Below are 25,852 nucleotides of genomic sequence, written 5' to 3' on the forward strand. Positions count from 1 at the left end.
ATAATTATTAGTTATTAATTATAACGTTTTAGATGGACCGTTGTTATCGGCGACATGTTGAGCATGCATTCCACAACGTTAACTGTAACATTGACGGGTATTGTTGTGCATTATGCAACGTTAAATATATCAATTTAGAATGGACGATTATCAACTGTAGATAATGACGTTCTAAAATAATGATAATTTAGGATAAGGAAAGGAACAAGTTTGTAACCACAGTTTGATCAGTTTGTGACCAACACAAACTTGTAGAATGCTATACATTCATTTTATTCCTTATTATACAGTATTAAACTGCTCTGGACTTAGCAAGGGGCTTTAGCACAAGTAGTTAAGAGTAACATCCATACACTCGAGGTCAGTGTGTCCAAATCCCTTTCATTCATTTGAGTTCATCTAAGGATCAGGATTCCTGTGCGGCCTCTCCTGCATTTGCAATTATTTTAGAAGCGAGGCATGGATAAATCATGATTTCAAAACCCTACAGAATGAGATCAGGCCAAAAGCAAAAAATAAAGAAAGAAAGAAAACACTAGACCATGTGTGTACCATGCATTTTCTTGACAAATCGTTCGAATTCCAAGAAGTTATGCCCCTCCAAGAGAACAGGGCTTAATCTGAGGTAGGTAAACGCTGATAAATGCCTGCCATCTGGATCATTTTGGGGCTTAGCATTTGCCAATATCTTGTTGTAGCCTTCTCTGTCATGGCATGTAAGAGCATTCTCACTGGCAACTGGAATGTTAGCATCCCATGCAGCATTCAGCACCTGACCACAGAAAGGAATTCCGTAAAAAAAAACATCAAATAAACAAAAATGCTTTACAAACAACATTTCTGTACAGAAGTATACACAAACTGACACAGAAACTTGGTTAAATTTCAAATATAAAAACCAGACCCAAGCAAGAAAGAAATTAAATCTGTGCTAGCTACCTGCCAAACTAATCCCTCAGGGTCTGCCAGTGCTTCTGGAAAGCCCTCGTGCTGGTCTAATGTACGCATTTCAACACACGTGAAATTCAGGGCAGCCTCATGCTTTTTCAACATTGCTGCAATTGGAGCATACCCATCACGGTTGCAGGGATTGTAAAATCCAGCGGTTAACTCAGCAGGATGGCTGGCAGTCTTGTACCACCAGTGAATACCTGATACCTGCTCATATATCAAATAAAGCAACTCCACGAAAAGAAAACATGTGAAGAACTAATCTCCAAGAAAGTGACTCACCTTTGCAGCAATGCAAGTGCCTTCGAAAGCTAAATTGGCCAGAGCAAGTACACGATCACCATGATCAACCAAAAAACGGGAGTACCAGTTGAGGAAGAATCTGCCATAGTAGCTATCATAATCACCTCCGTCACGGAAAAACCCTGTTTCATGTGGTTGGGAATTATAAGAACCTGTATTATCCGGTGCCCTGGCCCAGAAGGAGTGGCCCCTTGCTTCTGCAGCCTCCTTCAGATTCTTCATCAAGTATCGATCATAACACTGCACTGAACAAGGTCGAATCAGAGAACTGTTGCACAGTTTAGATAGAAATGATAAATTAAACGTGCTAGGCTTAAAGGTCATAACCAAGATGAACGAAGGGCTATTAACATAATCTTTGACTAATTATCATGCATGCCAATACCTTATCAGTCTCCCAGTAATGGAAAGTGAAAAGTAGAATGGTCACCATTTTAATTTACCTGGAATTCACCAATACCAGGATATTTCCATCCATGATTTTCAGGATAAGAAGGATAGCGTAGCTCCCCACATGGACCTAGTCCAACTTCAATCTCCGAGATTATTCCTCCCTCAAAAAATTCATCAAATTCGACTCTGAAGCTCCTCATGTAGTCGAAGTAAACCTGCATCAGTTTCATTATTAAATAACAAAATAGAAGCTCAGATTTTGAGTTCTGCATCAAGCCGAAAATGTCTTAAAAAGAATGTGGGAAAAGATAAGTTATAATTCCCATAGCATACAAGACATATATAGATAGAGCAATGACATTCCATAAAAACAGAAGAAGAAAAAATGCATAATTTAGTAGTTCTAGAATGCTATACCTCAACAGCAGTCCGGCCTCTTAAAACCCGCACCTTATCAATTCCCCATGTGAGACATTCATTGTTGCGTTTCCCTTCTTTATCAGTAAAATATATATCAGGATTTTTTTGACCAATTTCTGTCACCCAGTGAGGAAGTGGGATATGTACATCATCCCCAACATTGCCTCCACATTCATGGAATGACATCACAACCTATAGCAATATAGAGTTAGACAATGGAACCGTATCTGACATTCATCTTCAGAGGAAAACTATAGAGCAGAAAAGCTATACCCTATATAAAATGAGATTTAACAGATAAGCAGTCTCACAAACTTTTATACAAAAAGAGAACTACTGATATATTTGCTTTTCATCAATCCACTCAAGACTATAATGCTACCTACCAAGGACAGTAACCAACCATTTTCTAATGAAAACTAATCAAAAGGCTAGTTTTAGTACAAATCACCAAAATGATGAATTATCTGTATAAATCAAAGCTTTTTCAACTGTTTCAGAATAAGTATCTTGACTGAGAGACTGACAAATGTTGGCTCTAAGAATGTTTCCAACACGATCTAAAGGAAATAATTTTATGTTTCTGGACCATTCTAATGAATGTATGTTTATAACCTTCAGGATAAGCAGTATGATGAAGTTTAATTCGCTTAATTTAATTTCAAAAAATCATAGGACTTAACCTATTTAGTAACAAATGGATATCCTGAAGCAACTAAAAGCACACCAAGTCAGAAACATATGTGACACTTCCAGAACCATTTCCTCTGCTACGATGCTAAACAGTATCAGTTCTATAAAACAAACCAAAATTGTGAGATTATTTCAGGTTAACATTTGTGTAAACTGGAAATTTGGAATCTTTACCGGAATTTTATTTAAAGACCCATTCAAGATTTAAGAAGTACTGTTTTCATCCTTTAGTGCACTGTAATGACTTCCAAAAGGAAACAAGAAACATAAGAAGCAAAGGCATATTGAAATGCACACCCAAAGTCAAAAAAAAAAATGCTGGTACAATTCTATACCACTCACCTGTAACTTGAGGTTAAGATCACGCACAATCTGGAAAAGTCTCTTATAACCACTCCAATTGTATCCCTGCGGATTGTGTGCCTCTACTATTCCCCACCAGCAATCAACCATAACACCATCAACACCAACTGACTTCAGTACTTTTAGTTGATTTAACAGAACTTCTGGCTCAACCAGCTCACAGTTCATATTGATGACACCCAACTGCCACCATGAAACATAAGAACAACTGCATTTAGTCATGACTTGTAATAAGATAGTATCATGCAGAAGATTATAAACAAATAAATACAAATTTAAAAGTGAGGTTGTGAATGAGGCCCGTATGATTTTGAACGGGAACCGGATTAAAAGTACATACATGAGTACCATTGTGTTGCTATACAGACACTCTGTATATTCATATTATATAGCAAGATTGTTAATCAAGATTACACATTCAAACATGATTTCACTTAATCAATAATCTCGATAACGATTGAAACCCAATAAGAATATATTTGAACGACTGAAACCCAACAAAAATATGGTTTAACTTGTTAATTAGGATCACATATACATATATTATTTCACTTGATCAATGTTCTTGATTGACGGTTAAAAACTTGAAAATGCACATAAGCAAAAGATAACCACAATAAGCCAACAAAGAGTGCATCAAAAACTCACTGGAAACATCACATAGACAGGAACATAAGGTGTGCCAGTAAAATCACGCTCCTCCAATTTTCCTGGTGAATCTTCAACCTATCAATAAACCAGAAAAACTTCAAAAAGTTTCTAACTTTATATTTATCACTGCATTTAACCCTATCCCTCTAACTTTCCTCACCTGATTGTCACCAACAGTCTCCATAGCAACACCCCCCTCACTTCTCTCTGCACTGTCCCTCACCACGGAGAAATTCCGAGACCGATCACTCCCCAAAACGCTCAAACGGCACGAATTGAACTCCGCCGAGCACCAAAAACCGGGAGAGACTTTCACAGAAGCTATCGGGGTCTGTGTTCCATACCACAACGAAGCCATTGTCGTTGAGCTACAAGCACTGGGCGTCCGTGGCCTCAGGCTATTCAATACTTGGGCTGACAATTGTGCCATTTTTTATTCTCCGTACCTCAGTACCTGCAACACCACTACTTCTCTGTAGGACACTTTTTAAGGGGACTGAGGAGTCGGTGTGGAAAGTGGATTTTCCTTTTCATTTTCCACAGTTTTCTCCGGAACCAAACAGGTGGAGTGGCGGGGAGAGAACCTGTGATGGGGTTTATGGATCCAAGATACAGTTATTTCAGCTCTAAGATACGGAGATCACCTTTTTAACGGTAATAATCACCGGTGACGGCAGGAGTGTGACAGACCATTTTCCATCGTACACGTAAACAAATCGTTAAAGATGGTTATTAGATATGGGCTCGGCCCGATTGATCCAGCTCGTCATGGGCGGGCTCAAATAGTTATTTGTGTAATTCTATGCACACCATGTTATTTATTGTAGACACCCAATGACTTATAACACTCCTCATATTTTATTTTTCTCTTTTGTTATATGGAGATTTGAACTTGGGATCTCTATTTTTCTCTTTCCAACTCAATTTGGGCGACACCCCCTCCCGTCTCATTGCATCCTTCATACATTTCTTTTCTTCCTGTCTTTTTATTTTCCTTCCAAATGAGTAGACAGAGTCGTCCTAAAAATTCGGCCGCAGTGTCTTTATCAATTTGCAAATGTCAGCCCAATACAAGTTGACAACAGCCCATTTCCAACGGCCCAAATCAAATGATGTTGTTTGGAATTTGATGATATAAACCAAATTGGTAAAATCATGAAAATGGGACCCTTCTATTTTTGGTAAAAGAAAATGGACCCTTCCCCCAATATCTTCTTTAGGTAGCCCACCCCTATGCAGGCTGTAGCTCAAAAGTGTGGACCTGCCCAATTAAAAAAGAAGGCAAATGATTAAGTTCCATGTGGTGTGGCATGTGGCATGGATGCAAATAATTATGTAATTTCCAATTTCATATATTTATTTCTGGATAAAGCACGTGAGGCACAGAATTCAACGTCACGAGATTATCGAGTAGAAGAAATGTTGTGATCATCGAATTGAAGACATAAATAAATTAAAAACAGGGTTACAGGGCCGATGGCTTCCTTTAAAGTTTGTAACGCATCCCACATTAATAATTTTGTCCTATTTTCTTCAATATAATCTTTATTATAAGTTGTATGGTGCATGCATTAATATGGCTGAGCTGGTTGTCATTCGAGGCCAGATTCAATTCAATGAATTTTATCTAAAATTTATGATACTTTGTTTATAAAAAAAATATGATCATGTAACGTGCAATTTTTTTTCCGTCATGAATATTGGACCATGGTATGAGGAGTAGCAGAGGGTGGGCCATGGAGGGGGGAAAATGAGCCATGGGGTAGAGGAATAGGTAATGTGGGCGAAGAGAAATAAATTTTTCATTATGAGATTACATTAAAATAAGATTCAAATATGAAAACATGTAAACAAGGGTTCATCATTTTGTTTTTGATTTTAATTTTCAAATCTACTGGAGAAAAGGAGGGATAAGGAAGAGAGGAAGAGTAATGAAAGAAAATGTATGAATAAGTGGTTCCTAAACTTTTTTAAAGTCCTCGTTTTAGTTCTTAAACTTTCAAATCAATCAATATACATAATTTGCACATCAATTTTAATTTCTCGTCGTAATTCGGAAAAAAAATTCCCTCATGGAGTTTAAACAAAATTTGAAAGGGAGAATTCTTTATTCCCTTGTTTGGAAGCAAATTGCTCGCAGAAGAACAAAATATCTGCGAAATTCAAGGTTAGATTTATTCCAACATGTTCCCAAAGGTATCTTTACAAAATTTACTTTCAAATCAATCAACATACATAATTCACACATCAATTTAATTTCTCGTCGTAATCCCTAAAAACAATTTCCTCGTGGGGTTTAAACTACATTTGAAAGGGAGACTTCATTATTCCCTTGTCCAGAAGCAAATTGCTCACAGAAGAACAAAATATCTGCAAAATTCAAGGTTAGATTTATCCCAACATGTTCCCAAAGGTATCTTTACAAAAGTTACTATGCTGTAATTAATTAACAAACAATTTTGCGTTGACGTTGGATTATTGGACCACAAAAAACCATGCGCCTTCAAACAACAATACAAAACGCAGGGAATACCATCTCAATAGTACGACAGAACCCTTCTTTCCAAGCCCGTGAAGGCTTCTGATTTTATGGTTTTTTTTCTCTGAAAACGAAACTAGAAAACAAACAGAACAAAACCATAGCAAAAGGCAAAACCAGAGGATGAAGACGACCGAAGCACCCCAAGAAACGGTACCGCTCTTTAAATTAATGGCTACCCCAAGGCAAAAATCCAAAAACACTTTTCACCTCAAAGCCTGACTGATTTCGGGCATATTTTGTTGCCCTCTTCCCATAATTTGGGCATAAAAGTCAAAACTCAAAACAAGTACACATGGGGAGGATTTGAAAAAGGAGGGGGGAAAAAATGGTATAGTACACTATTCATTTGGATTTATGTAATTATTGGCATGTGATTACTGCTATCTAATCATCTTTAATTACTGATATATTAGAAAAATAATGCTAATTAAACAATATTCTCCTTAACAACGGATAGATCTTTGATTTAAAACAGTAAGAGAGTACATTATAATTAAAAGGGGACTGTAGAAATTGTTTGGAAATAAAAGTCATGCCTTACGTACTAACGATGGAATATTTGTCGATAGTAGGGGTGAAGCGATTTCTTCTCTTCTCTCGTATCCGAAAATTTCCCTAATATAACTGAGATTTCCCCCTTTATCCTACATTGATTTGACATAAAACGAAAGAAGGGGAAAAAGAAGCAAGGATGACACACAAACCTAATTGTGTTTTAAATTCCTACTAAAATCAAACCTAAAACGATTAAATTCAAGTTAATTATCATCTTTAATTACTGTTATATTAACACTAATTAAACAATATTGCATGGTACGTACTAAAAGTCATGTGTAGCCAATAGTAGGGGTGAGACAATTTCTTCTATTGTATCTGAAAATTTTCCCTCATGTAAGATTTTCCCTTGTCCTTGAGATTCTCCAGATGCCAGCTTTCAACATAGCGAAAAAACTTGATTTCAACATACATTAATTTGACATAGAAAGAAAGGAGGAGCAAAAATAAGCAAGGATGTGCCTAATTGTGTTTTAAATTCCTACTAAACTCAAATCTAAACCGAATAAATTCAAGCTAAATCTACTCATCTACTAACCGACGAGTTTATATATATACACGTGCCACGACGAGTTTCTTTACAAAGATTGTGCTTATAATCGAAATTGTGTTGTTTCTAAAGTGTAAAGCTTTAGCTAGAGTTATATTATAAAGACACACACAAAAATATAAGTGAAGTATCCGGCCCCTACCCTACGTACCCCAAATCTCTAACCAAACTCAGTTGGAAGTATTTGACATATATATATTTGTTTTCATTTGTATGGACTTGCCTGAGCTTTTAGATTTATTATAGTTTAACGGGTTTTACTAAGTACATAGACAGTATCCACAATTGAACAGTTGTTAGATAATGATTGTTGACTGCTTTTAAAACTAATCCAACGGTGAATACTGCCTATGTACCTAGTACATAGGTGTACTCAAGAAAATTCGCAGTTTAACCGCATCGAAAGTTTTAGGATTTTACCACAAGCATAAATTTGAACATATGACCATATATATCAAACTTCTATAATAGCAAGGAAGTGACCACTCAATGAATCAATCCACGTCATACTTATTTTTTATTTTTAGAGAAGTGCAGATGAGAAAGACAACTCAATGCCCTTTTATTAAGTGTTCATACAGAGATATGGTTTTCTGTATGGGACCATAGGAAATTGAAGAGCAATTAAAACATTAAATTCAGCGATCTGCCGATTTCCCTATGTATAGTTGAATTTACGTACCATGCATTGTCATTGACACCAAACAAAACGTGAAGGCCGTAAGGGGAGGGCCAGGGACAACGTTAAACGTGAATATCAATAATGTACTAGTGGACACTGGACAGTGGCAAATAAATGAATGAAAGATGCCCTAATTTTATCACATCATATTGCAGTGGACAAATATATGCAATCTCAATCAACTCAAGCATCCCCTCAAGTGGGTTTTAAATGGGTTCAAATATATACTTCTAAACCTCGTTTTGGTTCCATTGGTTTGTCTAGCTTTCTAGGGTTTGTGGAGGGTTTGATGAAATGAGATTGGTGGGTGGGTTCGTCTGGTCGAGGTGAGGAAGAGCCAAACAGGTGGGTGCAAAGCATGATGTGGTGGATTATATGAAGAGAGAGAGAGAGAGAGAGAGAGAGAGAGAGAGAGAGAGAGAGAGAGAGAGGACATGTAGTGTTGGGAGCTAATTGGATATTTAAAGATGTGGGGTAAGCTAGTGGGGTGTGGTACTGGTGGGAGATAGCAGATCGTAAATATAACAGGGAGGGGAATATGTGGGTTGGTGCAAATCTATGTGAGTTGTAAAAAAAACGCAATGCTTTTTTTATGAGTTATAATGTGTATTGGGTTTTAAATATATACAAGAATCTTTAGAATATTTTTAATAAGTGATTTTATAGAAACTATAAGAGCATTTGCATCAATGCTGGCTAACTTTGGTCAGATTTGACCTAAAATGATACGGATGCACCTGTTAATGGATCGGATTTTAATTCGAATTCGATTTGAATTCGCTACAATATAGGAGATGGATTGGACTTCTCAATCCGATAATCTGAATTCGATAATCCTATTATAAATGGATCTAGATATAAATTATAGTTGATCCGATCCGACTTAATATGAAGCATAATTTAGTTTTTCTATGTTTTATATTAATATTTTATATGTGTAAATGAGTAAATTTTAGTTCCATATGCACTAAGAATACACTTAAAAACTAATTTTTATGATAAAATATCAAAAATTAATAACAAAAAGTAGAAAAATACAATAAAGGACAAGGCTACTAATGAAATTTTGATTTTTTGTTTCACATTAAAAAATAAATATGATAATAATCCAATCCGATCCAAGTCCGATGCTTAACGAATATGGATTAATTAGGTGCAATTCAATAGTCTGAATACGATCCAAATTCAATAATCCGATTATAAATGAATTTGTTAGATTGAGGCACATTCAATCCAAAGCCGACCCATTTATAAATAGTAACACTATGTGATGTTGTGGCTCTCGCATTCAAGTATTTTTCAAAAGGTTGTTTTCTCACTCCTAGCAAACCACATTTGGCTATCAACTGTTGACAAAATTAAAAATAAAGTTGTAGATAGCTAGTTTGTTGGAGTAATTTTTCTGAAGGACTTTCAGTCAAATATGGTACAAAAGTACATTTGGCTAGTCTGCTGAATATGGTAAAACAATGGTCAACAAAATCCAAATTCATGTACCTACTACTACGTAGTTTCATTAGTAATTTACACGCATGAAATTTGTTAATCATTTTACAATTTCACTGATGCTACCATGTCATCCTTGCATGATTTCAGACAAAAACTTTTTGCATGCATGGACAGATTTCATAATTTCAACATATATCTCTTTTTTTTTCTTCTTTTTTTTAATAATAAAAATCTCTACACTCTACAAAACTGGATGATTACCTTTATTTATTGCTTCAAAAATGCTAGAGCCGTAGTATATTTGAAGATTTCCACCTACTTTATGCACCAATGGAGGAAAATATTTACCAACTTTCGTTGATTTATAATTTCAAAATCAAGGACCACATGCTGTGACGGCTCTCATTACCATTATTACTGACCAACTGTCGGATTGTGTTTTTAAAAGCTGATGATCTAGATAGGCTGTTCAAATTCAATAATAAAAAATAGGTTTTTTTTTATCATAAATGATCTTTGAGGTTTGTAAAATTATCATTTTTCGTTTCTAATGCTTTTTTGTTATACTAATGGTCCTTAATGTTAGCCTCCACACATTAAAATAGTCCATGTCGTTAGCTTCCGTCAAAATTTCTGTTAAATTGATGAAGTGGCAAAAATATTTTAAAATATATAAAAAGATTTAAGTTGCTTTTAATTTATTTTTTATTTATGAATTTTAAGTTTTAAAAATATTATATTATATTTAAAACTATGTGGCTCTATATCATTGGATGCAAGGACGGATCCACAGAGAAGCAAAGGTGGTCAAGTGACCCCTGCAACTTTGGAATTTGCCATTAGAGGGGAGAAAATTAACCCCCGCAAACTGCTCGATGAAAGTCCTCAAAGAGCTGCTATTCTGTTTTCTCCCCAGCGCGCAGTGCTTCTTGCACAACGCTTCATCTTTTCTTTTTTTCGTCGTCGTCAAAACAACGCCGTCTCACTAAACTTTAAAAAAAAAAAAAAAAGAACCTGGCTAAAACAACGTTGTTTTGGCTCATATTTAAAAATATATATATTATAGAACAGCCTCTGTTTTAACAAAGGAGCAAAAGCAGAGCAGCAAACTTCCTCCCCTCTCCCAAATGAGTTTTAGCTCATTTCTTCATATGTCATACCCTAAATCCCCAAATCCTATTAACCAACCTTCACCTAATCCGGCAGTGGTGGTATCCTCATAATGGTGGCGACAATAGCAAAATAAAAAAGTCACCCCAAAATTCGATTCGATTTCAAAGATGGATATTGTCCTTAAATTTGAAAGTATGTTATCCTAATTTCTAATCTATTTATGCTTTAATTAATTAGTAAATATTCTTATATGTTTTTGTTTCTCCTTTTTTTTTTTGGGATTTTTATTTTGGTTAGTTAGTATTAATAAATTAGGGGTTTTTATTAGGTTCTACATGCTTAGATTATATCTTGGTAAATTGGATTAGTATTTGTGTGTTGTTAATTAATGAAGATTCTTATATATTTTTGTTTTATTTGTTGTTGGGATTTTATTTTGGTTAGTTTGAATAAATTAGGGATTTTTTTAATAGACTGTATTTGTTAGTTTGTATGCTTGTATCTTCTTGGCAAATTGGATTAATTTTTGTCCATTCAATTGTTGGATTGCATTGGTTGTTCATGCTTTATTGATTATTTTTACCAATACAGTTTATGGAACGATATTTTAAGAGAATGTTATCATCAACTACTTCTAGTTCAGATAATGTGGATAGTTCGAGTTGAAGAGATGTTATGGGTAGTTCGAAACAAAGTGAGTTGCAAGATGTCTTGGCTAATCTTTCTGCAGATCCCAGACTTCGACCTCAAATGTTGGATTGTGATCCTAACATTTGAGACAAACTTAGACGAGCATATCTACAAAAGGGTTCATGTCAACCTAAGGATCACACATTTACACAAACTGATCTTTCAGGAAAAATTCCTTTTAAACGTTGACCCCTGCAAGGAAAATTCCTGGATCCGTCCTTGATTGGATGTGTGAGCTCCACACATGTGCCACGTTAGCAATTTAACAGAAAAATTTAAATGAAGCTAACAGTATGGACCATTTTGATGTGTGGAGGGTAACTTTAAGGACCATTAGTGTCACAAAAAAATATTAGGGACGAAAAATGATAATTTCATAAACCTCAAGAACCATTTGTGATATATAAAAAAACCAATATATATAATGTTTGAGAAAGTTTAAAATTACAAAATTTTATTCGTATTTAGAGATTTTTTTGACAGAGAAAATAGAAATGTAACTAGAATAAAATTTAATTAGTAAAAGGACTCAAAATTATTTATAGAGATTAGTGAAAAATCAAAACAAAAAAATAGGTTCTCAAATAAGTCTTAAATATATTTTGTGAAACAGTTTCCAAAATAAAAGCATAAAAATTATTATAAATTAAAATTTACCAAGCTTAGTTTATTTGGGTTCGACTAAAAAAAAACAGTTTATTTGGGGTGACACAGTATGAAGTACGCATGGAAACAGCAGCAGCACGCTGGTTGGAATAATTGTAATTAGCAATTAGTAATAAATTTGACTGACATAAAATTCAGTGGATATAAATTTGATCACGTGCATCGGTGCAAGTTTGGCAACAGTCAAAATCAGATGCCCATTCATCATTGATGCGTATGGTCCGAAAGCAGTAACTCCATCTTGTCTTTGGCTTCGCTCCAGCTTTCTTGTATAGTTTAATTCACATGCATATCCAAAAATTCCTTTTTCTTTTTCTTTTTAATTAATGGGAGTAAGAGATTTGATTATTTTATTAATACATACGGGTTCACTGTGATGACTAACTAACCTAGCTCACGTTTATGTCGTTTCGACCTTCTTTAGATCTCTTTCAATATTAAAGATGAAAATTCTAACTTATCAAGAGAGCACATACTCTTAGGAAAAATTATTGGTTATTAAGTGAGACGTTACATCACGTGATATTACGAATTTACCCAAATTCTACTTCAGCATTCATTAATACTAACATTTTACGCTCAAGAAGTGTTATAATTGATATTGTTGTACTACAGGAAAATCATCATGCTCTCTTTAAAATGTAAATTACATTTCGTTTGCGTAAGTTAATTGGTAACAGCACGTGGCAACACCACATAAAGTGATGTTGCTGTTCGACATTTAGTTTGTAATTATGTAAATTACTGTTTTTGTTTCAATGAAATAAGAGAGAGGAGAATCCCAGAAGAACTACCACGTTGTTTTTAACGTTTTATTAATAATTTACTTCGAAAAAAAAGAGACCAAGATTCTTGTATAATTCAAGCTTAAAAGACAGAACTCGAACGCTGTGTACGTCCCATTGCTTTGAGTCGCTACTTTTCCACCTAAAGAAAGTCATAGATGTCTTTATAAAGTACAAAACCAAGAGAAACTTTTTTCAGAGCTTAATTTTCAGTCTTCTGGTTTTCTGTTGGCCTCCCAAGAACTCTGGTAAGCCACTCCACTGAAAAAACTGAAAGCCCCAAGCTGGTTTGAGAGCCATGTTTGGTTGGTGACAGAATAATCATGGGTTGTTGGCAGAAATCTCTAGTAACATTCAGCTGAAACCAAAATCCCAGACAGAACCCAATTTTGCTTTTCTTGTTTGATGAGCTTGGTGGATTTTCACATTGTGTAAGTTCAATTACATTTGTGGGGAAATATGGCTAATGGGACTCAAAACCATGAGCGGGTGCCAGAGAATCTGAGAAAACAGTTTGCTGTTGCTGTGAGAAGTATTAAGTGGAGCTATGCAATTTTCTGGTCATTGTCAACTTCACAACAAGGGTAATTTTTTATATTTTATTTTTTGAGTATTTATTTTTATTTTCATTATATTTCTCAGGTGAACAATTCTGTCTTGTTTCTTGAGACATCTCTGTCTGGGGATTTTTATGGTGTTTAGCTTTAGTTGGGGATGAATGCCATATTTTTTTTGGTACATTTCATGGAAAAAGCTTTCAGTCAGTCCTAGACTAGAAGAGGTACACTAGTTTTTGAGTAAGTAAAGTGATAAAGTTCTGCAGTACAGAAAAGGATAAGATTAAAATGGATTTTAATGCTTTTTAAGAACTCAAACTCTCAGGCAAGTAAGTTTCAGGGCAAAGATTAAATAAATTTGGAAGGAAAACTGGAAAATATGGTAGTGTGAAAATGACAGTTCGGAAACTTGGGAAGGGAAAATATCCTATTTTAAGAGGAATGCACTTGGCTAGGAATTCAACAATTTCTACCCATGTGAAATCTATGTCCCTAGATACTTTTTTTCTTAGCTTGGTATCAGTTATTGTTGCTAGGACAGGTTTTTTGGTTGATTTTGTGTTCACCCTTTACATTTTGATCACTATTTTGTAGGGTGCTGGAATGGTGTGAAGGGTACTACAATGGGGACATCAAAACCCGGAAGACTGTTGAAGGCGTGGAACTTAAAACTGATAAAATGGGTTTAGAGAGGAATGCACAACTGAGGGAGCTGTATAAGTCTCTTTTAGAAGGCGAAACCGAGCCACAAGCTAAAGCGCCTTCTGCTGCATTGAATCCAGAGGATCTCTCAGATGCTGAGTGGTATTACTTGCTTTGCATGTCCTTTGTCTTCAATCCTGGCGAAGGGTACTAAACTAATCTCTTCAACTGGTGTAAAATCTTCCCCTTGTCACTAAATGTTTGTGTTTGTGTGTGTTTATGTACTTTACTTTCCTGCTCTTTTAGATTTCATATCAGTTTGTAGTTTCCATATTATGATTTTTTGACTTATTTCTCCACCTTTTTTGCATAGTTTGCCAGGAAGAGCATTAGCAAATGGGCAAACCATTTGGTTATGTGATGCTCAATATGCAGATAGTAAAGTATTCTCTCGCTCTTTGCTGGCGAAGGTTGGTTATTCTTGGTTGTGATTTGCTTAAAGTTAATGCTAATTTCATTTCCTGTAAATTTTCTAATATTTAGAGAAAAGTGAACTGACTGCTAGTGTTTTCTCTGTCAACTTATTTCTCTATGAATGGACGACATCGACGGTTGCTCTCAGAGTGCATCTATTCAGGTATAACAAAGAAAATATTTTTTTGCTACTCTTTTAATTTATTTAGTTATCAAATCACAAAGTTATTTAATTTAATGATCAAGAAATCATGTATTGGGATCAGGTTGCATGAGTGAATTCGTAACTGCAGCTAAGTCCTCGATCTCATATGAATTGATTGCATCCCGTGTCTTCAAAAAAGTATAAGGAATATTTATTCCTTTTGTTTTTTTTTGTAACAAATTAAGAAAACCATTTCAAGCTGTCGAGTTTTGTAACTCAAAGATGCAAGGATGTTTCTCAGTGATATATCATCGCCTGATCCATTTCCCCCTGAGGTTTCATTGTAAAACAGTTCTCCATTCATGTCATAAAACTTAAGAAAAAAGTAAATTGATCATCAAATCCATATATGTTTCAATTGTTATTTTACTTGTATGGCATCCTCATTCTAATCTTTTCAAATGTTTTTGCTTCTCAGACTGTGGTCTGCTTTCCCTATCTGGGTGGTGTTGTTGAGCTAGGTGTGACTGAGCTGGTACTTTATTTTCCTGAGTTAACTCCCTTCCCTTCAGTTTCCGGTAACAGTGTAGCAGTTTTAAATTTTCTCTTCATGTAAGTAAATCTTCTCTTTCTGTGATATCTATAGGTACCAGAGGACCTTAGTCTCATTCAACACATCAAGGCTTCTTTACTGGATTTCTCAAAGCCCGATTGCTCGGAGAAATCTTCCTCTGCACCTCATAAGGCAGATGATGATTCAGACCAAGTGCTTGCCAAGGTTGACCATGAAATAGTTGATACATTGGCTTTAGAGAACCTATATTCCCCCTCAGAAGAAATCAAATTTGATCCGATGGGAATCAATGATTTACATGGAAACTATGAGGAGTTCAACATGGACTCTCCTGAGGAATGTTCTAATGGTTGTGAGCACAATCATCAGACAGAAGACTCCTTTATGCCTGAAGGTATCAATGATGGGGCTTCTCAAGTTCAGAGTTGGCATTTCATGGATGAAGACTTCAGCATTGGTGTTCAAGATTCCATGAATTCTAGTGACTGCATATCTGAAGCTTTTGTTAATAAAAAAAGGGCTCAATCTTCCCCTAGACACGAGAGTGTCAACCGTAACCATTTAAAGGAACTTGAAAACCTCAATGACACAAAATTTAGCTCCTTGGATCTTGGACCTGCTGATGATCATATACACTACACAAGAACTCTTTCTAATATTCTGGGAAGCTCAACAAGGTTGACTGAAAACCCATGTTCTTGCGATGGAGATTGCAAATCCAGTTTTGTGACATGGAAGAAAGGAGTCGTTGATAATTGTAGGCCAACAGTACATCAGAAAATACTAAAGAAGATTTTGTTTACAGTTCCTTTGATGTGTGGTGCGAGCTCCCAAAATACTATACAAGATGGGCTCTCGAAGCTGCAAAGTGATGATATTCACAAGGGACATGTTATGCCTGATAAACTGAAAGAGAATGAAAAATTGCTGGTCCTGAGGTCAATGGTTCCTTCTATCAGTGAGGTAATTTCAGATGCCTTGTGTTGGAAATCATATTTACATTTTATTTGACAGAAATTTCATGGTCTGTACTATTTTGCAGTAGTCCTGTAAGCATGCAGTCTTGATTTAGTTTTTTTTTTTTCCCATTTAGTTGTCAAGTAAGTCTTCATAATATTTGACACAAATCCCTTTCAACAACTTTTGCATACAAAAACGACTCTGCATTGAAGTACTACTGCTGCATTAGTATACTGGCTTTGCAACTATTTTAATTTCACATACTTTTCTGAAGTTTTCACTATTTTCATGAGCTCCCATGACTGAAAAACCAGTCCAAAATTTTTCAGGTTGATAAAGCATCGGTCCTGGATGACACAATTAAGTACTTGAAAGAGCTTGAGGCAAGAGCAGAAGAGATGGAATCCTGCATGGACACCGTGGAAGCGATAGCTAGAAGGAAATACCTGGACAGGGCAGAGAAGACATCAGATAACTATGATAAAATAAAGATGGATAATGTTAAAAAGCCTTGGCTAAACAAGAGAAAGGCCTGTGACATTGACGAAACTGACCCGGATCTCAATAGGCTTGTTCCCCGAGAAAGCTTGCCACTAGATGTGAAAGTCATTTTAAAAGAGCAGGAGGTTCTGATAGAGATGAGATGCCCTTATAGGGAATATATCTTGCTTGATATAATGGATGCCATTAACAATCTGTACTTAGATGCTCACTCAGTCCAATCATCCACTCTTGATGGTGTTCTCACATTGAGCCTTACATCAAAGGTTTGTATTTCCTAGTCTTCTGACTTATCTAAAGAGACCATCATAGCATCTTTCCTTGTTTTATCAATAATTCTAACCGGTTCTGGAACATATGCAGTGAACTAGGATAAAATCTGCCATTCAATTTTAATTTTTTCTGTGAATTTATTTTCATATTCAAACACCCTGATGCTGAATTAACTGTTCTCACTATCGATTGGTTTCAGTTTCGAGGAGCAGCGGTTGCACCAGTTGGGATGATAAAACAGGCGCTTTGGAAAATTGCCGGTAAGTGTTGAGAAGCCGGCAAAGCTAATAAACTTGTATTTGTAGGATTTCTATAGGCAGGAAGAGTAATGTAGCTACTTGAAGTTAAAATTTGTAGCAGTAAGTGGAGCAGTTTGATCTAGTTCCTAACATGCATCCCTTCTCTACTGTTTATCACTAGATAATAAGCTTCACCATTGGTGACTTTTGTCATGTGATGAAGAAATGGAACATCCATTGTAATTTATCTAGTTTCAGCTAGAGTTAGAGTGTGAGTTCAATAAAGTAGTAATTTTGTCTCTTTTAGATTACTGCCAGCCACCTATACATTTTCACTGCCTACCTATTCAGAGGAAATGTTAAAACAGATTAATACCAGGGTAAAATTCCTGACAGTAGAAGCCGGAAAAACATTGTAAAATGACCCAGAATTTAATACTTCATCAAATGAACATGCCAATCCAGTTACCCAGAGATCCTCTTTAATCACAGCAGGCAGCAGAGGATTGAAGAAATTTGATTCATTAATCTATAATTAGGTTTCTTAAGTAAGCTTTGTGGCCTAATTAGCACCGCTCAAAATGAGGACTTTTTTAATGCATTGCTTATTGAAATTTGGAATTGGATTACTTTATTTGAAATGCATTGGCAAAAATAATGCCAAGTTGACAAGTGCAATCTTTATGTGTTCTCACAAATTTAATAATCTTTACATTAATTCTTCAAGAAACAAAAAAAGTGGTGGGCAGAAGAAACCACCTCCTTTGATCTCTTGGACTCCAATTAATCTCCCCACTTCAAGTTATAGGAATGCAAATTAAGTGAAGCAAGTTTATTTCACATGATCATACACAGAGTGGATGAGTTGCCTCTACATGAAAATACATTTTATCATTTTAGAAGAATAAAACTTCCAATGAATAATTGTATTGAGACTAATGTTATCTGTACCGTATTGATGACCACCTCTCTAATAGAGGTGGGCCACATCAGTGTATGTGGGACTCACTTATATTAGAGAGGTGGTCAGCAAGTAAATGTGGTCCAAATAGCGATGCTCTAAGAAAATTTGCATGTAATAAGGACTATTACTCTTGGCACAATCATGATAATTATAAAAATTATAAAAAAAGAAGAACATAGTAGAAATTCCATAAGAACACCAATTCAAGGATTGTATAATAATAATGCAAATAAGTTGGAAGTTGAGATTCCAACTGTACACCTTTTCTCCTATCAACTACCAACAAGTCAAGGCTCCTCAAACTCAACTAACTCCTACCAATTTCTTCTCTGCATCTCACGCAAGCACACTGGCACAAACAAATTTAGCACAAACATTACAATTTTAAAGCCAGATTATTACTTAATACAATGCCTAACTATAATTACTTTAATTACAAGAGGAGCTTCAATTTGTTGTTTTTGTTTTTTCAACTGTCACATTTGGCTTGCTGTTTAATCCCAGCAAAATCCCTTACAGTAAACCCAACCTTTTCAAACTTCCCTCTCTCATTGCTCTCTCTGAATTTCAAATAGTCCAAGCAAACAAATGGCTTGTAAATCCTCACATTCTCTTCCCCCACCACATCATCTGGTGCAAATATCACCTTCTCATCTTCAAAACACCAAAAGTAGGCCAGAGAAAAGCGGTTCACCGGCTGCTTTAGAATGACTCTATGTTCTGATGACCTTAACTTCTCATTGCTCCAGGCTTGAAACATATCCCCTATGTTCACCACCAAGGTCCCCTCACATGGGCTTATGTCCATCCACTTACCCTCCTTTGATCTCACTTGAAGCCCTCCGATTTCATCTTGGTACACAATTGTTACACAGCTCATGTCTGTGTGCATTCCAAGTCCTTCAACCTCATCTTCATGATCTTCCAAGCTTTCTGGAGCTGAGTAGTTATTTATTCTCAAGTAACCATGACAATTTTGGAATTCAGATTCATAAAATTTCTTTACCAAACCATCCCCCAAGCTCATCAGCGCGATCTTCACGATTTTCTTCGATAATTCTGTCATCTTGCTCCCATATTCTTGTAATATCTCACTATTAGAAAGAAACAGTTGATCAGAAATAGCAAATTAATTATAACCTCAAAGTAAATTTATTTTGATAGGGGAAATCGAACAGAGGGCCTCGAGAGTAAGGGTGAATATTCTTAATCGCTTGAGCTACAAGGCCCTTTCTAAACCTCAAGAAAATTAATATGAAGATAAAAGACTTGATAACAGAAGCATATATATATTTATGAGGATGACAGTATGTATATATACAATTATCTATATATATAGTACCTGAATTCAGAGTTGTGTTGGTCAAAGAGAACATTGGCAGAAGTTTGAGCAGACTCAAAGAACTTTGGGCCAGAAACTCTGAGGCTTTCAAAGAACGGAGAGGCTATGAAATGAGGAGTATAAGTTTTTGCAGAAGAGAAAGGACCAAGTTTGAGTTTAGTATCAGAAGGGAGGCTGAAGAGGCCATTTGAAAGTGAATATAGTTTTCTGAAAAGATCTTTGGAGATCCCATGATTGGTGATGTGCAAGAAGCCCCATGTTTTGAAGGCTTCAGCTAGAGAGGATAAAGAAGAAGGGTGCAATATTGGCTGAGAAATGTCTAGCATGGGAAGTTTAACAGAAGTTTGAGGTATTTCTGACATTGCCTCTAGAGTCTAGCTAGAGCCTAGAATGTAGGTAAAAAGGTTTACTTTGTCCACATGGGTTGGGCTATTAAATAGATAGCTGGTTAAGTTTAATTAATTAAATGGGGTTTGGCCTCTCTGCAGATAAAAAGGTGTACAATGTTAAGACATTGATTGTATAATAGCATAGGAAAATGGGAATTTAGTCGTTTTACCACCCAATTAAAACCATTTTTAATTAAAGCAATGTATCAAACTTTTTTTTAACACAAGCGATAGTCTAAACTATAAAAGGGAGGGAAGTTTCTCATACACTCACTACCAAGGTGTCATAGGGATTCGAACATGAGATCACTGATATGCAAATCAATGCCCTTTTTTATTAGGCTAGACTCCATTGGAAATAATGTATCAAACTTTTGTTATAAATCATGAGCAAAAATCAACCATATAACATGTTTGACTATTAAAACTTGCAATTAAAGTATGAATTCTTGTTTTTATGTGAAGCAATCATAAATAAGTCAATTGAAGGAAGCTGATTAAATAATTTAATTTGCAGTTACTTGGAGCCAAGACAGGCTGTAGGTAGGTATCCAGGTCATGCATATGGACTTTCTTAAATTCTGTTATAGCATGTTATGCATGGCTCTTCTGGGGTTTTTCTTAAAAATCCTTTATACATATATTTTCCTGGAAAACGTTTTTGACCAGCAAGCATATGCAGAAGTGTAGAAGTAGAACATCATGTGAAACTTCCTCTGGGTTTTAGAAGAATTAATGGAAATCATTATCATGTGAAACACTTATGTTCATAAAGTATTATGGCATGTTTGCCACTATAGCTTTCCACAGAGGAAAAGCCGCAAAAAGGCATGCCACATATATATTGTCCCTTGGTTCCCTTCCAGTGATTTGTGCAAGCGAAAGTAACCCCATCATGGCTAGTAATTAGTGATTAGTTTAAAAATTAATTTGGAATAAGCGACTTGTAGCTTAAGTAGTTAAAAGTTGTCACTTTTATTCCTAAGATCTTTTGGCCCATGTACATAAGGATTTGGCTCTAATTATCAGCCTTCGACCTAAGTTTGGAGCTGCAAAGCGCTGAAGATGTTGGGTTTCATCGAATTCGAGTTTAGCCAGTATGACACTATGGATTTAGCTGATATGACGCTATGACTCTCTTCGGGTTGCCTAGGAGGATATGGAGCTGTGGTCCAACTTCTTAGTTTATTTTCGTTTAATAATTTTCAAAAACTTTTCAGGAGTTTATTGTGCTTTGTTTTCTCTTTAGGATATTTTATCCCTTTTAGTTTTTGGCTTTCGATATAGATTTGCGATCACACGGCCAATCTGTATTGCAGATTTGATTAGATTTACTTCTCGTTGTTGAATTGGGGTTTTAGTCATCTTTTGAGTTGTACGTGATTCTCTCCATATCAATCCAACCAAAAAAAAAAAAAAAAACAAACAAACAAACAAAGAGGCCTCAATATTTACCAGGTGCCGTTATTATCTCCATATCAATACATTGCCAAGTAAATCTCCATATCATTGCCAATCTCTCAATATCTTTTGTTTTACTTCTCATTGCCAATATCTTTTGCACCAATAAAAGCAAGGATAAACTAGAATGATTACCAGCTAACATTGCCAATATCTTTTGGACCAGTTTTCTTTCCATGAAACCATGATGAGCTTTAGACAATATACAATAAACAATCTGCACAAAGTAAGACACTTTTAGGTACTAGATAGATAGTGCGTTTTGTCTTTTCTTTTTCTTTTTTTCCAATTTGGAAACTACACCATCATCACATTTCATTGTCAAAGAAGTGTTCAATGTATAGACCTTGTTTTAACACACACCTTTAACTTACACCAAATATGCAAATCCCACTAGGAGGCCACAATGTTTTTTATTTTTTTTGCTCATAATTAAAATGAAGAAGTGTTCATAGCAATATGAAGAAGTGTTCATAGCAATTATTTTTCTTTTTTAAGGAAAAAAGAAATTTTTGATTGGGCCGTGTTGGGCTCAGGCCTGTAATGAGCTCAAGTCGGGCAAAGCCCATAAAACTTGATAGGGCCTTACACCTACTTGCAACTTTACATGTCTTTGTAAAAACTGCTAAAATATTAAAACTATGAGAGAATATTTGTTTGTGGGAATTTTCTGTGTATTCTTCTCCTTGTAGGAGGTCATATTTATAATACAACAAAACCTGAATGAGCAAGTAAATAATAAATTCCTAAATCCATTTACAGTAGGAAATCAGGAATTAAAGTAAATCAATTACAATTATAATAGGAATTCTTGGTGTGTAAGGAAAGTAAGTCAATATCCACAAGTCACGCCAACACTCCCCCTCAGTTGGTGCATAGATGTCGCCAATGCCCAACTGATCTAGTGAATTGTGGAATGCTTTACTGGAAATCGCATTTGTCAAAATATCCGCCAATTGATCCTCGGATTTCACAAAATGCGCAATCTGGTCCATGTGTCGGGGTCGTTAGTCGAGAAGTCATAATCTGTGCAGCGGAAGATGCATAGGATACAGTTGAGTAGAAATTGGGATCGGAATATGAGCCTGAGTCGAGGCCGGAGTCAGAGTTGAAATCGGGATCAGGGTCTGAATCAGAGCCAAATTCGGGGTTGGGGTCATCATCGGAGTGGGGGTCGGGGTCATCTTCGGAGTTGGGGTCGGGGTCGGGGTCGAGGTCGTCTTCGGAGTCGGGGTCGGGGTCGAGGTCGTTGTCGTCATAGTCGGAGTCGGGGTCGGGGTCGTCAAAAGAGGATCCTAATTCTGGATTAGGTTCGGGGTAAAAGTATGCATCTGTAGGAGCGGAGCCATCTGGGTACTCAACTCAACGATGGTTGGTGGAGAATGAGAGAATGAGTCGGTGGTGCTACCTCTATGAGGGTTGAAAAAATCATCAACCCCCATAACACTGAATCAAATAATCTCTATTACAATAGGACAAAATATAATTGGTAAATAACCAAAATTCTAATGAAATAAGGACTCGCCAACAGAAACTGTGTGAGCACAACAATTGATAAGGCAGAACACAGAAACCCTGTGAGCACAGCAATAGGTAAGGCAGCAATAAATTCTTCCATATAAATTTTAGCTAATTCACTCAGACACAACTTCTCTTCAATCTTCCTCTCCCCTTGAAGAGAAGGGGTCGTCGGAGTCAAGAAATAAGCAACATCTTCATGGAAATATGTCAAGGTAATTGGGATAGGTCAATAAACATATCCCTTTCACTCCCCCTCCCCCCCCTCTCAAGGGGGGAGAAGAGCACTTAAATTTCAAGAAGAACACAAGCACAGGTCCCTAGATCGAACCTGGCTCTGATACCATGCTAAAATATTAAAACTATGAGAGAATATTTGTTTGTAGGAATTTTCTGTGTATTCTTCTCCTTGTAGGAGGTCATATTTATAATACAACAAAACCTGAATGAGCAAGTAAATAATAAATTCCTAAATCCATTTACAGTAGGAAATCAGGAATTAAAGTAAATCAATTACAATTATAATAGGAATTCTTGGTGTGTAAGGAAAGTAAGTCAATATCCACAAGTCACGCCAACAAAAACGACATGCCGTTTTTTTGTTGTTGAAGACCTGACATAAACGTCTATAACTCATTAAAACAAAACACTCTCTAATTACACCTTAAAACGCCCATTTAATTAGTGAATTTGTCTGTCGTTATATTCTTTTTTTCCAACTCCATATTTACTTCTGTTTTCAATATGAATTGCCTTAACTCCTAAAATTCATTAGACTAGCCTCTCATGCGAGTGGAGAGACTTTTTATTAATCACACGCGCTATGCCCAATCTAAAAATAAAATAAAATTTTGAGACGGACATTTAGCAAAATACAATTACGAAAAATAATAATTCATAGAATCGCGTGTATCATGCGTGATTAATAAAAAAATTCATTGTGCGCTAGAGGCTAGTAACTCATTAAAATAAAACACCCTCTAATATAATACATCTTAAAACGCCCAGTTAATGAGTGAGTTACCCGTCGTTATATTTTAGCCTATATATATTTGACCCTTCCCATCAAATGAGTGCATGCCCACATGCAAACATACATGACAGGAGGAACCCTTGAAGTACTTCTTGTAGATGCTGAAGGCATTAGGCACACAAATCTTCTTGGTAAGCCTACTCCTAGTAAAATTGGTCGCACACAAATCTTACCTACAACTGTGAGTATGTAATACAACCCCTTGAGTCTATTCTCGCCACGTGACTAGGTCACGTAGTGAGGTATGTAGACGCAACTCAAGGAGATATAGTCCGGTAACACATCAGATCCTCTCGGCTAAATGAACAATTTTGTTCATACAATTCTACGTTGAGACTTATCATGCAACAGTATATCTCAATTATTATTTAAAAAGATCCTAAAAATTGCACTCAATTACTGTTATAGGTAGAGCATCCTACTACGTGATCATAGAGTGTGGCACTCGAGAATATAGAAGCAAAGAATCATCAAGTATGTTTACTTGGTTCCTTCTCTGATCTGAACTCCCAGTTTATTCAGACATGCTATTGCTATGCATATCATTCTTATGTTATCCTCGTACTAGCTAAATGGGTTGTGTGATGCAGGTGAAGATGACATAATTAGCTGGAATGAAAAATTCACGTTTGAATTTCCATTGTCACATTGGAAAAACTTAACTCATCTCAAATTCAGAATTATGGACACCGAGTTGTTCACAGATGCTGGATTTGTTGGTGAAACCATGTACTTAATTTATGCCTTCTTTTCTCTCTCTCTCTCTCTCTCTCTCTCTCTCTCTCTCTCTCTCTCTCTTATTTTTTTGGTGTAGTTTTTTAAAATTTATTTACATCTTATTCATATAGATCTCATATATTCTGCAAATTATTAATTTTTTTTTTCCTAATAATTAGCCTTTGAAAGAATGTACTCTGGTTCTGTTATGCAGAGTTCATCTTGGTGGAATAATTACTGAGGGGAAGGACAAAGGATTCATTGAATTAAAACCAGCTCCGTACAATGTGGTGCTTGAAGATGACACCTATAAAGGAGAGATAAAGATTGGGTTTCGATTTATCACAAATGTAAGTATGTTTATAGGGTCATGTCCTCTTACTAAAATACCTAGCATATTATGTTGTCCGTGAATTGATAGAATCTCATATTCATTCTGGATTTTACAATCAACAATTTTGATTCACAATTTAACAACATAACATGTTAAACTGTCTAAAAAGATAACATTTCCCACGCTTAATATCGCACTTCTTCCCCTCTTAAGCATATTGTTAGAGTGTGAGTTCAAGAGTTTAATGGGTGTATAGTTCCTATTAATATATCATTTGTCAAAAAAAAAAAAAACAATGCTAAATATATGGCATCATGATTGTGCTATGCAGAAAGAAGCGCATGTGATAGAGACAAGGGAATTCTTGGCAGAGGACAAAACTAAACCAAGAGGATCAATCCGCAGGAGCATTGCCAACCTATGGAGAATTTTATGGTGGAGATTCTTGTTTTGTCATAAAACGGATTCTAAAAATAAGCACAAGCATAAGTAGAGGACCAAAAGGTCTTAATCATGGCTATATTACGACCTAGAAGGTGCACTATATATTTTTATTTTTATTTTTGGGTCAGAGAAGGTCAACTTGGAACATTTTGATTGCACCTTAATTTTCTTTTTTTGGGTGCAGGGTTGTATGTTGGTGTTACATTCTATAATGGCACATTTTAATTTCAATAGATTTATGTCTTACTCGTTTATTTCTTTTTTAATATAACAGAAGAGGAGGTTTCTCACACACACAACCAAGATGTCATATGGGTTCAAATTTGAAACATCTGTTCTGCAAATTAAGAAAACCCTTTTCTACCGAGTTTAGATCTCATTGGCTACTCGTTTGTTCTTTACAAAATAGTACAGGATAATGGCTTTATAGCATATAGTGAGGTTCATGCATTGATAATTAAAGGGGGAAAAAACGTTTG

General features: G+C 35.7%; 4 protein-coding genes across 4 annotated transcripts; 2 read left to right on the top strand and 2 right to left on the bottom strand.

Moving 5' to 3' along the window:
• LOC18786771 (beta-amylase 2, chloroplastic) lies at nt 126–4,469 on the bottom strand. The gene is made up of 9 exons (XM_007217996.2): nt 3,935–4,469; nt 3,772–3,849; nt 3,103–3,306; nt 2,065–2,259; nt 1,698–1,862; nt 1,234–1,494; nt 940–1,158; nt 553–772; nt 126–429 (listed from the first exon to the last, which is right to left on the bottom strand). Exons 1-9 carry the CDS (start codon nt 4,202–4,204, stop codon nt 407–409), a joined length of 1,635 nt encoding a protein of 544 aa, XP_007218058.2. The 5' UTR covers nt 4,205–4,469; the 3' UTR covers nt 126–406.
• Nucleotides 12,867–17,477, top strand: LOC18784676 (transcription factor EGL1). The gene is made up of 8 exons (XM_007220147.2): nt 12,867–13,390; nt 13,958–14,212; nt 14,379–14,475; nt 14,628–14,642; nt 15,103–15,159; nt 15,271–16,161; nt 16,488–16,925; nt 17,132–17,477. Exons 1-8 carry the CDS (start codon nt 13,266–13,268, stop codon nt 17,201–17,203), a joined length of 1,950 nt encoding a protein of 649 aa, XP_007220209.1. The 5' UTR covers nt 12,867–13,265; the 3' UTR covers nt 17,204–17,477.
• LOC18786758 (gibberellin 20-oxidase-like protein) lies at nt 18,319–19,878 on the bottom strand. Its single transcript, XM_007220086.2, has 2 exons — nt 19,478–19,878; nt 18,319–19,229 (listed from the first exon to the last, which is right to left on the bottom strand). Exons 1-2 carry the CDS (start codon nt 19,837–19,839, stop codon nt 18,605–18,607), a joined length of 987 nt encoding a protein of 328 aa, XP_007220148.1. The 5' UTR covers nt 19,840–19,878; the 3' UTR covers nt 18,319–18,604.
• On the top strand, nt 23,943–25,098 carry LOC18786697 (elicitor-responsive protein 3). The gene is made up of 4 exons (XM_007219707.2): nt 23,943–24,009; nt 24,287–24,352; nt 24,469–24,607; nt 24,810–25,098. The coding sequence occupies exons 1-4, from the start codon at nt 23,943–23,945 to the stop codon at nt 25,006–25,008; spliced, it is 471 nt and encodes a 156-aa protein (XP_007219769.2). The 3' UTR covers nt 25,009–25,098.

Source organism: Prunus persica, chromosome G2, assembly GCF_000346465.2.
Source record: "Prunus persica cultivar Lovell chromosome G2, Prunus_persica_NCBIv2, whole genome shotgun sequence".
Taxonomy (NCBI): domain Eukaryota; kingdom Viridiplantae; phylum Streptophyta; class Magnoliopsida; order Rosales; family Rosaceae; genus Prunus; species Prunus persica.